Below are 15,045 nucleotides of genomic sequence, written 5' to 3'. Positions count from 1 at the left end.
AAAGGCAATGTTATTAGCTTGAGTTAGAGGGCATAATTCAGAGTCCCACTTCCTAAGACACAGCCTAGAGTAGAATTTTTGCATTCTAGCTTTTGTTACAGCCTTTTTTCTGTTTTAATAGGAGTACAAATTGCAGTCAGCACATCAGGTGCATGTGCCAGCCACATTCAGAACACAGCGTTCTGTGCTCTTCAAAACAAAATCGCTCTAGGCACTGAGAGAACAATAAGTCAGCGCTGCAGCTGAAGTGATGTGCTGCAGCCGGGCTGGGGTTTCTTGCTGTGTTCTCCAAGTGTAACTGTATCCAAACGAGCTGCTTTAGATACCTCTTAAATGCACTTGGAAAAACAGAACAGGAGACTTTCCTGTTGCCGTTATATTTCCATATAATTAAAACGGAATAAAATTACTGTGCTTGAATTCGTAGCAAGTCTGTGAAAGGCCAGCTGGAAGCTTCATGCCATCCTGTATGTTCTATTCTTAAAGCTTGCATCTTAGATCACTGTCTTCGCATGCTGGCAGAGGCTGGCAACAGATTAACTGTGAATGCCATACTGCTAGAACCAGGGCTCTTACATCAAACTCACAGAATTATTCTGGTGAAAACAAGGATTTGGGAAACTGGGAGCGCTTGTTTCAATGAGCCCTCTTTTCCCCCTTAAGGCAGCATGGAATTGGAGTAGCAAGGAGCTCCCTCTCCAGCTCAGTCTCTTGGCTTATTCCCGACAGTGATTCCTGCTGGTTTCAATGATTATAATAACCTGGATAGCCCCATTATTGTGCTTGGTGTTTACAGGCAATAGCAGGCCAGATCTCTGCGCCAAAGCAAAGAAGGAGGGAGGCTTTACGTGGTACTGTAAGGTTATCAGGTTACTTGTTTTCAAAATGTACGCTGAGAATTGCTGTGGGAGTGTGTGAGGTGCACTGTTTTTTGTTAAAGCAGAAAACAAAGGTGACTTGGCGGTAATGGAAGAGTGTAGGTCAGGAGTCACCGAGCTTTCGGCAAGGGCTGGCTGGGATAACAAGGATTCCTTTTCACGAAAAATGGAGGTTTCTAAATCTGTTTGTGTTCCCCCACAGACCTTTTGAACCCTTTTGCAAAAAAAGGCATGCGGGGGATGGGGCAGATTTGGAGCTAGGGCTTGAACCTGGGTTTCCCACATGCAAGGAGAGTGCTCTAACCGAGGGGCGGTGTTCCCATCTGTGTCTTGCGCTCTCGTCTTTGGACCCGAGAAACCTTCCTAACTAAAGTTTCGTTAGAACTGATACGTTTGCGCAAAGAGTTTCAGTTTCAAGGAATTGGTATTTTCCCACAGAAACATTTCATCAAAAACATCCTGACCAGCTCTCCTCTCTCCAATGGGTGCCCTTTCATATCATTCATATAGGGGCCCTCGTGCAGCAGTGGGATAAGCCAAAAATCTGTGATTTCCTGTAGCTCTGTCTTGTGGTGTAGGGAACTGTGATGTTTAGTGGATCACTCCGACCAACGAGGAGTTCTGTCACTGCCTGTCCGGTAACTGTGGGTGCCTTTATGCTGTGCAGCGTTGGTTCAAGGCCCTCACATTGGTAGCCTTCCCACAAGCAAAAGGTCTCACCCTAGCTTCTACCAGCCTAGTTACTCTTTGCAGGGTGATACCTGCAGCCCATCCAGTCCCGAGTCCCCCCAGATCTGTCCTTCCAGGGTTCTTAAGTACGAGACACTTGGACTTTTTCTCTCTGCTTTGTCACCCCCCGTCCCCTGCCCCCAGGCATGAAACCAGCCACCCTGACACCAGCTTCTTTTAGGATGTGTGCTCCACACAGTTTGCACACCAGAGACCTGATTGGGTAAAAATAAACAAAAAGTTTAGTTAATAAAAAACCCCCAGATTGAAAAATGAAATTGTCAGGGAAGAAAATAAACTGAAAGACACAACCTTAGGCTTTACACTTCCATATTAAATAAAATCCCTTTTCAAATGCAAGTTTCCTGTTGCTTGGGAGCTGTTTCCCAGCGTACCCCTTGACCTGGATGCAAAACCTCAGACACAAGCCTGCTTTTTAAAAGGCTTTTTTTCTCTCTGTCCATGGTGTTTTCATGTTTATTCAGAGTGGAGGAAATTCCCTCTTGACTTGATAGCTGAGGATGTCTCAGTGTCTTCCGGTTAACTCCTAATGGTCCACCATTGTCCTTTCCTAGGCTGCACAATCAGCCATTTCTTGGAACTGGGTAGTGTAAACGCCTGGTTTGGGAGGTGCCCCTCCCCGCTTAACTGCTCCCAGCCCTGCTGCGAGGGTTAGCGAAATGTTGCAACACAGAGTATGTGCAGGATTTTGTATATACACAAATACCTACGTTCATAACCACAGTCTGTATACGTATCGCATAGTGACCTCCCAGTTCAGAACACGGCAAGTATTCATAAAATACAGCTTGCAGTCAGTTGGTTCAGCTGTTCGTTTTGGGGAAGGTTCAACCTTACGTTCTCCCCTTGGAGTCTCTTGACCCTGATCGTCATAGGATCTCTGTTACCAATTGCACGAAACTTGTCACGCTGTGCTTTCTAGTTCAGTGACTGGCCAGCCACGCACTGGCCTGCTCTTCTAGTTCTTAGCTACAGATGACCAATGCAAGACGTGTCCCGAGGCTGTTGGGCAACTCCAGAGCGTCATCACAATCCCTGTCCTTCTCTGCAGTATTCCAGGTGCAGCATCAGTGCTAAGATGTGGCTTTGTTAAGCTGATAAAGATGCATATATCTCTCTCTAGTGATTGCATTTTGTAAAAGTTCCAAACACCTCTAACTGTGATTAAATGGAAACTGGATTAGTCATCCATGTTGTGTGCTGGAATTTCCCAAAACCACACAACCGTGCAGATGCAGCGATAGCGCCAAGAAGAATGGCAGGTTCACCCAGTGCTCAAAGACGGATCTGTCTCATCAGAAGGCTGTTTAACAGCTGTGTGCTGAACTGGGGTGGTTCCTGCCAGGCAGAGGGCACAAAGCAAGATAACCTCTGCATGACAGAGGTTTGCCAGCTCTCTACAAGAGACCTCAGTAGCTCTTCCTGTGTGTCATTATTTTACTCCTATTTGTCTGTTTTATCAACCTCTGACACTGAAATGGATTCTCCTTCAGGTTGTCCTGGAGAGCATTTTAGTTTGATATTTTCTCTCTGTTCATTACCACTTGTAGTAACTTTCCTCGTGGATTGTATTTTCTAAATGGACAACCTACCCTAAATTCTCAATTACTGAGGGACCATCTTCACTCGTTGCTGTATTTGCATTCCACAACCAACTCTCTGTATAACATTTCCTGGGGGATGTACCCGAATACTTGGATGCTAATATCTAAACTGTATTCTTAAATTTATTCACCTAAATTTGGGTCATTTCTGATTATGCTCTATATGTATCTTATGACTTTAAAAACAAACTTTGTATTTGTGGATAATCTAAGCACTATACTCAGATCTACGGACACTCTTTTCTTAACCTGTGTACTATATAATTTTTTAACATTAGCTTTAATAAAATGTATAAATCTGTTAGCCCTTATGGGAAACATCTGAGCTGGTGCAGCAGCACCTGTGGAAAATGCCTGCAGAGTGTGGTGCTGATTTAGGATCACGAGAAATATGTGAATAGAACCAGAGAGTTTTAAAGATTGGGTAGGCCCATGGAATAGACACGGTTGGTCAGATGTTGGGTAAAGAAACTTTTCTAACCTGTTTAAAGATCAAAACTAACTTTAACTGGCTCACTCTCCCATGGTACCAGTATATTCCAGTTAGGCATTATGTTTCTCAGTTTTCTATATAAAACAACGTTCCTAGAAAGTTAACTTTTAATAGACGTGATGGTGACTGGTCAATTAAACAAAAATAATTAATTATATCCATCTTTGCAGACAGCTTATCCTAAGTGCAAAAAAAAAAAAAAAAAAGGCCACGCTGGGAAAAGCATCTGGATAGACATATTATCCCAGAGGAATGGGATTTGATCTCAGAAAGGGGACAATCAACCTCAGTCTGTAGCATGATAAAATAACATTTTTTTCAGCTTCTGTTTCAGTGGCCTCTCACACCACTCAGCTTAAAAATATATGTGTGACTGAATGGGAATAAGCATGGGGGGAAATTGTGGTGAGAGAAGAGATTCTATGACTATATGGCAGCCGTGTCTAGTCATTAGAGCATTGGGATGGTTTGTAATTTGGGTATTTATTACCAAACCTCCCGGGGCTTCCTAGCCAAAAATGGTCCCATGAAAGGAAATGAAGAATTACTCTTTCATCTGCTGGGAGCTGCTAGGCTACTGATAGCCTCTCACTGGAAAAAGGAAATTAGTCCAGCTGTAAAGGAAAGGCTAAAAAAATGGGGGGTGATTATGGAAAAAGTAACGCACACATTACATATCCCTACCCCACTCCCCCAAATAGAAGTACACCTGTCCAACTTCTTTGAACTTGAACATTTGTTAGACACGCCTGATTTGTTAAATGTGTGTGATCAGAGATTTCAGTGGACTTAATAAAATGATCAGAAACCACATGTAGTGGGTCGTGTGAAGATGCTTGCACCCTATGTACCTTATGGGACACCCTACCCCTATTGGATAGAGAGACCTGACGGTTACATTCATGTATGTTTCTCCACACAGAAGCTCAGTGTTGTAATGATGATTGTTTTGTCTGATGTTTACCGATCAAGGATTTATAAACCTGTTAAAACTGCCTAAATCAATAGTTTTTCAAAAGTGAATAGCTGAGCACCAGTTAGCACTGAACAGGAATTATACCTGGGTCTACAGGCTGTAAGTCAGTTTCCTTACTCAGGCCAGGGTCCTGCTGACTTCAGTAGAACTCGTATCTGACTAAGGATGGTGGGATCAGACCATGGGCAGGCTGCCTATTGAAATTCTCTCGAGGAGAGGTATTAAAGGAAAACACACCTTCAGTTATTTTCCCATTGCCTTGCTTTGCAGTTCTTCTGGGCAGGGGAGAGGGGAATGTTGAACCTCCTCACCACCAGAAATGTGGGCCACATGGTCAGTAGCTGGCTAGATTTTACATAAGCAGGGAGGAGCTGAACTTTCCAAAACCCAAGGAAAGCGAACGGCCATGTTGCATATCTCCGTGCAGGGTGTGTACTACATGAAGACAGAATAGGAATATATCCCTGAACAGTTCTAAAGCACCCCTCGCTGTAGTGACTAGGCACAATAGCATGAATACACTTCTCATTGTTGAGAATCTGCAAGTTGAAACCCAGTCTAAACTAATGACAAGTTTCAGAGTAGCAGCCGTGTTAGTCTATATCCCCAAAAAGAAAAGGAGGACTTGTGGCACCTTAGAGACTAACCAATTTATGTGAGCATAAGCTTTCGTGAGCTACAGCTCACTTCATCGGATGCATCCGATGAAGTGAGCTACAGCTCACGAAAGCTTATGCTCAAATAAATTGGTTAGTCTCTAAGGTGCCACAAGTCCTCCTTTTCTTTTAGTCTAAACCAATGTGGTTCTTGGAGTCTCCAGGCTTTACAATTCTTAGTAACTTTTATTTGAACTTACAGGAGATGTTGTGGGTGGTGGTACCACTTTGAGAGCACAGAGCACGTGAATCTTAAACAAGCAGGGAGTTCATGCTTTTTCCATAGTCTACAGATTCAGCCTGTCACATTTTGTTCAGCTATGTGTTAGGGACAGCTTTCCCCCCCCCAAATGTTAAAGATATTTTCACAAGAAATGATTTTCAACTTTATATTGCAAAAGAACGAAAACACTTCTTTTCCCAGATTGTAGTGAAATTTACACAAAATCACTGACCACTAATAGGCACTCCCTTGTCTTAAGTGGCCACTTTAAGTAATCACCAAGATTTTTAGCAGCATTGTGGTAACTGTTTGAGAGACTGCCCTGGGGAGTAGGCAGCAAACTTTTAAAGACAACTTGGTGTTTGCTTACAAGAGGTTTCACTTTATGTATAAACAAACATGGATGCTATAGACAGGATTCTTCTTACCTGTTGCCAGAAGCTGCGTACTGTTGTCACCTGAGACTGTATTTGTCTCTGTCTCAAAATAGAGCTGGGTTATTCCCTGAAGATTAAAAAATGTTAATCTTGTACTTTAAGCCCTTAAGGGCAGGGGACAGTGATCGGAAAAACAAAGTCTTTAATTGTGCAACTCTGTCGGCCCAGTGAAACTTTTCTGGCAATTTTGTGTGCCTTCCTTGCATCTCTTACTGTTTTGTTTCCCTGCAGTCCACCTGGAAGGATTTTGTAGTGGCAGAATATTTGACTGCAGAGATGTGACGTTCATTGTTGGAGAAGGGGAAGACCATGACATTCCAATTGGAATTGACAAAGCTCTAGAGAAAATGCAGAGAGAAGAATACTGTATCTTGTACCTTGGACCACGGTAAGAAACTCTTTTTGCTTTGGGTGAGCAGTATCTGTCTGAGCATCTTGCAGACAATCTCAGTAGCAGACTGTTACTGAAAAGGATATGTTTCTTTCATAGGATCTTCTTTACAAATGCCCACCCCTACGATCTCCTAGGAGCCACCAAACCTGTAAACTGATAATTTCAGTTTCTGGAAAGTTTGACAAGAGCATTGTTGTACCTGTGTGAAACTCTGTCTGTTGAATAGATAATCACATCTAATTTGGCTTTGTTCATAGTATTCATACAAGCTGTCACAAACGCAGGATTAAGGAGAGTTGAGTTGTGAGCGAGCGCTCTTGTTCAGATATTTGTATCTGAACTATTAAAGGAAATGCACCCATCACTATCAGTGCAATCCACAGCTTGTTTTTGTGCAGCCTTATAGCTTCCGCATATTACATAGACCAAAATCACATGCATGGTGGTTGACGATAGGAATATCCACATGCACCCAAAGCATCCTATGATCTAGCATACCTTCATTTTGCTCTTATGGAATAAAATCATCCTATCCTGACATGTTTAAACGCTGGGAGAGGGTTGGAATGGCATCCAGTTACTGAGATAAATTTAGGCCAAAATGACAATCTCTGGTTTGCAGGGTCAGGTGCCTACATATGGATTTAGGTGTTTAACTTTAAGTAGCCTGCCTTTCGGAGGCACAGGAAAAAGAGCACTGCCCTTGAAGGGTGACACTAAAAGAAAATGGAAATATACAATTAATTGAAGAAACAGCAGAGCTGAGTACAGTAGACTCCTAGAATATCAGGGTTGGAAGGGGACCTCAGGAGGTCATCTAGTCCAACCCGCTGCTCAAAGCAGGACCAATCCCCAATTTTTGCCCCAGATCCCTAAATGGCCCCCTCAAGGATTGAACTCACAACCCTGAGTTTAGCAGGCCAATCCTCAAACCACTGAGCTATCCCTCCCCCCCAGTATGGGTGATGCATCCCATCTGAATGCCAGGGGAATAGTACTGAATGCAGTCCTGTTTCTAAAAACAACATTGCCACTGACAAGAAACTTGGCACGGTTTCCTATTCAATGTCTGGCTTGTCTCTAGGGTTTGGTGTGTAGCTCCCCACTCGTACCTCCATGTGTGCATGAATAATAAGAATATTGAATGAAGTGCCTGATCACACACCCTTTCCTCTGACGCTTTATTTTTATGCTGTGTTTCAGATATGGGTTTGGCGAGGCAGGGAAGCCTAAATTTGGCATCGAGGCAAATGCTGAGCTTGTGTATGAAGTTACACTTAAAAGCTTTGAAAAGGTGAGAATAGAATTTCTCTCAAAACACAAACACACACACACTTTCAAAAACTACTGGAAGCTGTTCTGCATTGAAAGCGTTTAACGCTGTGTCTTTGGTGTGGCTGTAACGCAGCCCTGGTAAAGCAGTTACAGCAACAAAGATCTCGGTGTTCTTAATTTGTTCTCCTATGTTGGTTTGTTTTATTTTTTTGGATGCGTTTCAAGACTTGTTCCTTTATTTGTTCCTAGGCCTCTACTCTTTGTACTTCTTTTTATTTTTTTTTTAACTGGGCTGCAGACAAAAAAGTTCATGTCCTGCCAAACTGCTCTGAAAGGAGGGCAGGGCTGGGCTGCTGAACAGGCTGCGCCCTCTTTGGGAGGCCGGAAAATGTGCCCGTGTTTGTACAGTGCTAATGAAGAACAAGATGTACATGGGGTGGAGCAGATGCTGCCAGGCTCTGTCCTGGGGCATGTTTGTGGGAGGTAGGCATTTGTGCCTGGCTTCCCTCCCCCATCTCTTAACAGGGGAGAGGACAGAATTTCCCTTCTCCTTGTGGAGACACTTTACCCACCCCTCCGATGCTGGCTGGTATGTTGTTTTGAATGGGGTTTTGGAGCACATGGGGTTCGAATGGACCAGTCTTGTTAAACAAGTGTCCTCTTACCTGATCGTAGCCACAGAATGGCTTGCTTTAACACACAGCACTGACGAACCCAGCCAGTCAAGGAGAAATCCTAGACAGCTCTGTCCACTTGATGTGAAGGACTTGAGTCTCGGGTTACAGAACTGACCACTCATTTTGACTTTATTGCCTTTTTAATTCCTAAAGCTGAATGTATCTGGTGGACAGATAAAGGATTTATTTATGACTATAGACCCATACTTGCTTTTGTGATCCACTCCTCCCAGCTGCCTCCAGTGGGCAAAGTGGCTTCCTCCTGACACCAGAGAACAAACTCCTTCAGATAATGAGTGAGCATTGGCATGGCAAAGAATTGGTAATAGCAGTGTGGCTTGGAGTCAGCATGTCTTGAAATCTAGGTTTCTAGAAGTCAGTTTCTGTTGTTGGGATAAGGAGAGACGAGGTGGGTGAGGTGATGCTTTTTGTTTTATTCTGTTGGTAAAAGACAAGTTTTCAAGCTACACAGAGATCTTCAGGTCCCCTACGTAGATCGAAAGATTGTCTATTTCATCATCAGAAGTTGGTCCAATAAAAGATATTACCTCAGCCACCTCGTCTATCTAGTATCTTGGGACCAACACGGCTACAACAACACGACAAACAAGTTGGGATAAGGAGCCGCCCTAGAAGTCAGGAACTCCAGCTGATATTGTTTCCTGTCTCATCTTCTAACAGTTGTTATAAATGTTTGCACACAGGCCAAAGAATCCTGGGAGATGGACACCAAAGAGAAACTTGAGCAGGCTGCCATTGTCAAAGAGAAAGGGACAGTGTATTTCAAGGTTTGTAAAGACTTAGTAGAAACTGGGTCGCCAAGAAATGAAACTGGGATTCCAGTCTAACATTTTCTTAAATTGCTGGTGGACCCTTCAGAGAAACAATTGAAGGGCTTTTCAACATGGGAAGTTAATGTGCAGCAAGCTGGAGTTTGACTTTACAGTGCACGAGCTACTGTGCACTAAACCCCATCTGGGCGCACACTCATAGCACACTGAAGGTGCCTTTGTGTGCTTTAGCTTAATTGCCCGAGGGCGCTGTTAATGTGCAGAGTGTTCACATGGGGAGTTAATGTGAAGTAGCTGGCATGCTGTAAATTCACACGGGAGCTTGCTGTGCATTAACTTCCCTGTGTAGACAAGCTCTAAAACATCATTGAACAGGCATAAAATGTCACAGTTTGTCCCTCCCAAATAGTTTTAGCCCTAGGCAAGGCAAATATTACCCCTCTCCTGCCTACCCTCCTCTTCAAATGACCAATATGGTCTATTGCAAACTTGAGCTTCCCATCTTGGCGTAGCACAGAAGCCTGCGGAAGGAGCTGCAATGTAGGACAGCAGTTTGGTATTGGACTGTTCTTGCCTGATACGTGGCTCCTACTAAATAAGGAGGTATCGCTAAGAAAAGGTTTCTTCGTTTAACACTACTGTCTGCCTTTTTGGGCACTGTATGGAATAACCTTATGACTTCCAAACTTCATACCGCTAATGCTTATTTACACAGTGCAAATTTAATACATGGAACTCATTGCCATAAGATATTACGGTCAAGAGTTTAGCAAGATTCAAAAAAAGGATTAGACATTTATATGACTCGTGAGAATATCCACATTTACATTATGCCAAATACAATTTATGGGGCTATAAACCCTCCTGCTTCAGGATATAAGCTCAACACTGAGAGGAATTGCCAAGAAAATTCCTGTATAGGTTAGTTATTCTAAACTGTCTGCTGTGTGGTTTCTCATCCCTTGCTCTGAAGCATCTGGTACTGGCCACTGTGCCATGCAGGATATTGGCTTTATCTGGCATGACCATTCTAATAGCTCCTAATAATAGAGAGCTTTATTGAAAGGAAGATACGCACTGTCCATTTTGTAAGTAGAACGAAATTACTTGAATTCAGGGGCGCACCAAAATATAGCTGACCTTGAAAATCAGATCGCTTCCATCAAGGTTACAGCGGGTTTGGAGAAGATGTTTTAGTCTCCAGACTGTGCTCTGTCGGGCGATATTAGCATCTTTTATCTGTACAGTTAAGATTATTTGTTACAAGTCATGTTGTTTAAACGTAGTTGGCTGTTTTGATCGATTTGTATTTGTGTTAATGAAGATCTCTTATCATATCCTTGCCTTTCATATCATATCCTTGCCTTTCAGCCTTCCGCTTTCAGCTGTGAAGCTGTTTAATTTCTGAAACTGGATGAACACCATTGGTCCTTCTCCCCCTGTATTACAGCATGTTTCTGAATAAGCAGTTCTCTGTTCAGTCTATCTCTCATGGGAACTATGGGACACCCATCTTTTGGGTCCCTGGAAACTGCCTTTTGTACTCTAGTTTTGCCTGTCCAGCAGGGGAAAGGGCATAATCTTTCTCTACTCCCACAGTGGGCATCCTATCAGGTGGTGATGGCTTGCAAGCATCCTGCCCTCCTAGCTTCAAGGGGAGTGTCTCCTTGGAACCCTGAAAAGAGAGAGATGGCCGTTGAAAGGGAAGGACAGGAGAGAAGCACTGTCTCCCACTTGGACCAGGCTAATGCTGAGTTCATTTCCTCAGGCAGGTGAAAGCCTAGGATGGTGGGATGTGTGGGCATTCCTCCTAGCACTCATGGGAGTGGGGAGTAGAAAACAGGACCTGATTTTGCAGAGGTGCTGAGCACTGCAGCTTCTGTTAACTTTCACTGGAGTTGTGGGTGCACGGCACCTCTGAAAATCAACCCCCTTGTTTTTAATTTTAAAAGACTCAAGGTGGTTCAGATTGTTAAACTGTCTTAAAACTGTTCCAGAAGCACATCCGCTTCAGTTTGCCAAATAACAGTCCTTTAGCCTTGTCTTCCCTTCATCCCAGGAAGGCAAGTACATGCAGGCAGTGATTCAATATGGGAAGATTGTGTCCTGGTTAGAGATGGAGTATGGCTTATCAGAAAGGGAATCTAAAGAAGCTGAATCCTTCTTGCTGGCAGCCTTCCTCAACTTGGCCATGTGCTACCTGAAGCTGCGGGAGTACATCAAAGCTGTTGAGTGCTGCGATAAGGTAAAGGTACACCTGGCTAGAATAGGCTGTTTTTCTGTCCACTATCTCTCCTGTCTTTCTCCTCTTCCCTTATATTGAATTTCTCTACATTCCAGAGGCAACTTCCAAACTTCAGTGTAAGTTTAGTCTCCTCTCTGGTGGGCTGATACCTGAAACTTAAGGTTTTCTGAATGTTACTTTTTTGGAGGGGTAGATCAGTAGCACATTTTTATAAAGTTACGCACAGAGTGGTCTTGGACACATTACAACTCAAACAAAATTAAAAGCAACATAGAACAAAATTAGGACTGGCATCAAACAAGAGTCTTCTCAATTAAAATGTGAATTAAGAGCAATTTTGGCTTCTCAAATATTCAGAAGTTGATTAGTGTTTAATTCCCAAACAACCTCAGTCCAAGTAACTGCATTTTGTATCTGTCTTATTTATAATGTGCCAGCCTTCGTATGTTTAGGATGACCAGACTATCTTTGTAATCAGGAAAACAAGCAATTGAAACATTCTGTGGACTTGCAGTATTAATAACCTTATAGATTAACAAGTGTACTTCAAAATCCCAGTGCTGGGATTAAATAAGATTACTCTTGTATGTATTCTGCTCTTGAAACAGTATTCTGCTGCTAGTCATTTAACAGCGAAAGTTGAAAATAGTTACAGTAATCCATCCCTTCGTACAACATGCATACAAATCAACCTATTCATATCAAAGTGCCTATATCTCTGGAAGGGTGCGAAGTAGAGCCGAACAAATCTTTGTTACTGAGCCTGGCTCTGTCTAGCAATGTTGATACAGATCATTAAACTGAAGTTTTTTTAAAAGATGAAAAATGCTAGCAGAGTGTTGTGTTACTCCTGCTGTATCTGTTATAATGTGTCCTGTTCCAACGTACTTTTTCATCATGGCACTTGGACAGTATAGACTTGTTTTTGTAGAATCTCAGTATTTCTTGTGTGATGTTTGTGCTTTATGGATGGAGAAGTTAAAGTAACTTGAAACCAATCTGTTAAGTTTCAGGAACATACAAGCATCTGAACCAGGTCAATTTCAGATGTTTGATTATTTCTCTTGATCTGTGCTGCACATCTTGTTAACCCCCATGAGGGAATTTATGTGCACTTGTCCAGGGGAGTTTTGGTCCCAAAGATTTTAAAAAGACACAATTTCATTTTTACTAAGCTCCTTTGTAATGCTGGTATAATTTTATTTTGAACAGTGTCTTTCATGCAAACTTTGTTAAAATAAAATGCTTTACAGAATTCGTTCAGGAGATGAGTCATCCAAAGTAACTACCTGGTACAGATTGGTTGGATGGTGAAAAGCATTTCAGATGGGGATGTGTGGTCCACCCAATCTTCAGGTGTTCAAAATTTAGCCCTTTGCTCTTTTAAAAAAGAGTGTTTTTGTCTGAAATTTGGAGCCAGAGGGTATGACTTTTAGGGCCAGATCCTGCAGCTGGATCCATGTGGATAGACCACAATGACTTCAGTGGGGTTCTACCCACGCACAGCTAATTTGAATCTAGCCCCTAGGTGCTGGCCTGTGCATCAGTGACATTCTTCAGCATACCAGCAGCCTTTTGGAATGTCAACATTGTCAGCAGACATGTAAGCATATTGGGCATGCAGGCAGCAATAAAGGAGTTTGTGTAAACTAGAAGCTAGAGTGTTGAAAGTTTTTGTCTTGTGCTAAGTTTTTAACTTAAACTTAACTTAGCTTAAACTTTGTCTAAGTTTTATCTTAGACGTCTGTGGTTAGGACTCTTGCAGACTTGATTTGTAGTATAAGTTAGTCATTTGAACAGGAAAAAAATAAAGTTTAAACCTTTAAATATCAGCTTCTGCGTGTAATCATGAGTCATGGTACATTTGTTCAACAAAGCCTTTTTTAAATGAGTCTTACATTCTTTCCATGTACTAATAATGCAGTTACTCACAATTACCAATGGGCCAAATTCTGCCTTGGGTAGGCGTGTGTGTAATATATAATAATATGCAAGATAAAAATCTTGTCATAGGGAATTCTATTAGAGATACACAACTAAATGTAAATCAACTGAAGATCATTTTTAAAAAAAGAGAGAAAGTAATACAGCTGCCTCTAGAAGGTGCTTATCACAGTGAAACAAACTTGTGAAAAAACAAAGATGCTGCTAAGGATTAAACTCTAGTGGGTTCTGAGATTGTCACTTTAATGTTGTCCGTATGTGCTCCTCTAGGCTTGGGTTTGGTACTTAACCATGAATTCTTGCATTTGTGGGTTTGTCTCCCACTGACTATATTACTTTTGGGGGAGAGAGGGAGGTCCAATTATAATATTAATCAGCTGCAGTATAAGTATATGGATTTTCAACCAATACTGGAGGCCGGTGCCATTTTGTGTAGGGCAATTTAGGAGCACTGTAGAGATTTCAAGCCTTTCCTGCCATTCCAATTTCATCATGCTTCATGAGGCTTTAAAACTTGCAGTGCCTCTGAAAGAGAGACAAATTCACATTAGCAGAGCGTTTAGGAACCAGCATTGCATAGGACTCCAGGGCAAGGAGCTCTCAACATTATTGAGGTGTCTTACAGCAATGTCTCATTTTAGGGGGTTAGGTTTTGAGTTGTGGTGGAAGTATTTATCCCTTTAATCTGATCTTAGTTGGAGTAACTTCAGCAAAGTCAGTGAAGTTACACTGGTGTGAGATCAGAATCAAACACTCCATCTTACCAAAGACTAGCGTGCGACCAGGCTTTCCTTTGTTGTGCAACCTAACAGATAGCTAGGTAATGGAATTCTTCTTTGTGCCTTTTGGTGGCAGACTCTTCTGCACAAAAATACCCGATGACACCTGTGGCCATGTACATCTTTTATAAATTGTGCCTGGTGCATATTTGCTAAAATCATTCCCTCCAGCGCAGTCCTTGCCTGTGTTAACTGGAGTACAGTAAAGGGAAACCCCAGGGTAACTAGCAAAGTTTAAGATGGCATCCAGCATTAATATGGAAATATGTGTTCGCAGGCATTAGGACTGGATCAAGTCAACGAGAAGGGGTTGTATAGGAGAGGTGAAGCCAGACTACTAATGAATGAATTTGAATTGGCGAAATGTGACTTTCAAAAAGTACTGGAAGTAAACCCGCAGAACAAAGCTGCCAAGTCCCAGATCACAGTCTGCCAGAAGAAGATGAAGGAGCACAATGACCGTGACCGGAGGATATATGCCAACATGTTCAAGAAGTTTGCAGAGAGAGATGCAAAGGTTTGTACTGTGTTGACACTTGGAGCGCATCCGTTATGACTTGATAGCTGACTCAAGTTAAGTGAACTTTGATGGAGAAAGGGACCAGATTAACAGAACTGCAGATTGTATTCTTCTAACAGAAGATAAATCTATGGAAAGAGAGTCTTTGTATTTCTTGATGGTCCATTTTTGGTCTCTCTACAGCTGAGGCTGATATCACAGGTATCAGTTGTTGTTAAGGGTATTTGCAATGTGAACCTTTCCCAACTGGGAATGGGATTGGGACCAAGACTTAATTTTACGATTTCCATCTAGCAGCTGTTTGGTGGCATGCTCCTGGTCACTGCTGACCTCTGCTGGATTGAAGATGTCATTCAGTTCTATTGCTAGGCCTGAAATGTCTGATAGGAGTTGGTAGTGAAAA

General features: G+C 42.4%; 1 protein-coding gene across 22 annotated transcripts in view; it reads left to right on the top strand.

Annotated features, from left to right (window-relative positions):
* Nucleotides 1-15,045, top strand: part of FKBP5 (FKBP prolyl isomerase 5) — a 50,758-nt gene that overhangs the window by 33,227 nt on the left and 2,486 nt on the right. For 13 of the 22 annotated variants that reach the window (XM_043533392.1, XM_037884974.2, XM_043533391.1 and 10 more), the window contains 5 exons: nucleotides 6,249-6,405; nucleotides 7,615-7,705; nucleotides 9,068-9,151; nucleotides 11,214-11,399; nucleotides 14,400-14,639. In XM_043533392.1, the coding sequence (XP_043389327.1) occupies nucleotides 6,249-6,405; nucleotides 7,615-7,705; nucleotides 9,068-9,151; nucleotides 11,214-11,399; nucleotides 14,400-14,639 (758 nt within the window). Of the gene's footprint in view, nucleotides 1-6,248; nucleotides 6,406-7,614; nucleotides 7,706-9,067; nucleotides 9,152-10,753; nucleotides 10,923-11,213; nucleotides 11,400-14,399; nucleotides 14,641-15,045 lie in introns of those variants that run through there. The other 9 variants (XM_043533397.1, XM_037884975.2, XM_043533396.1 and 6 more) reach the window with 4 other exon arrangements.

This window comes from Chelonia mydas, chromosome 21, assembly GCF_015237465.2.
Source record: "Chelonia mydas isolate rCheMyd1 chromosome 21, rCheMyd1.pri.v2, whole genome shotgun sequence".
NCBI classification, from domain to species: Eukaryota; Metazoa; Chordata; order Testudines; family Cheloniidae; genus Chelonia; species Chelonia mydas.
The sequence above is the reverse complement of the archived record's forward strand: the minus strand, read 5'-3'. Positions and strand labels throughout refer to the sequence as shown.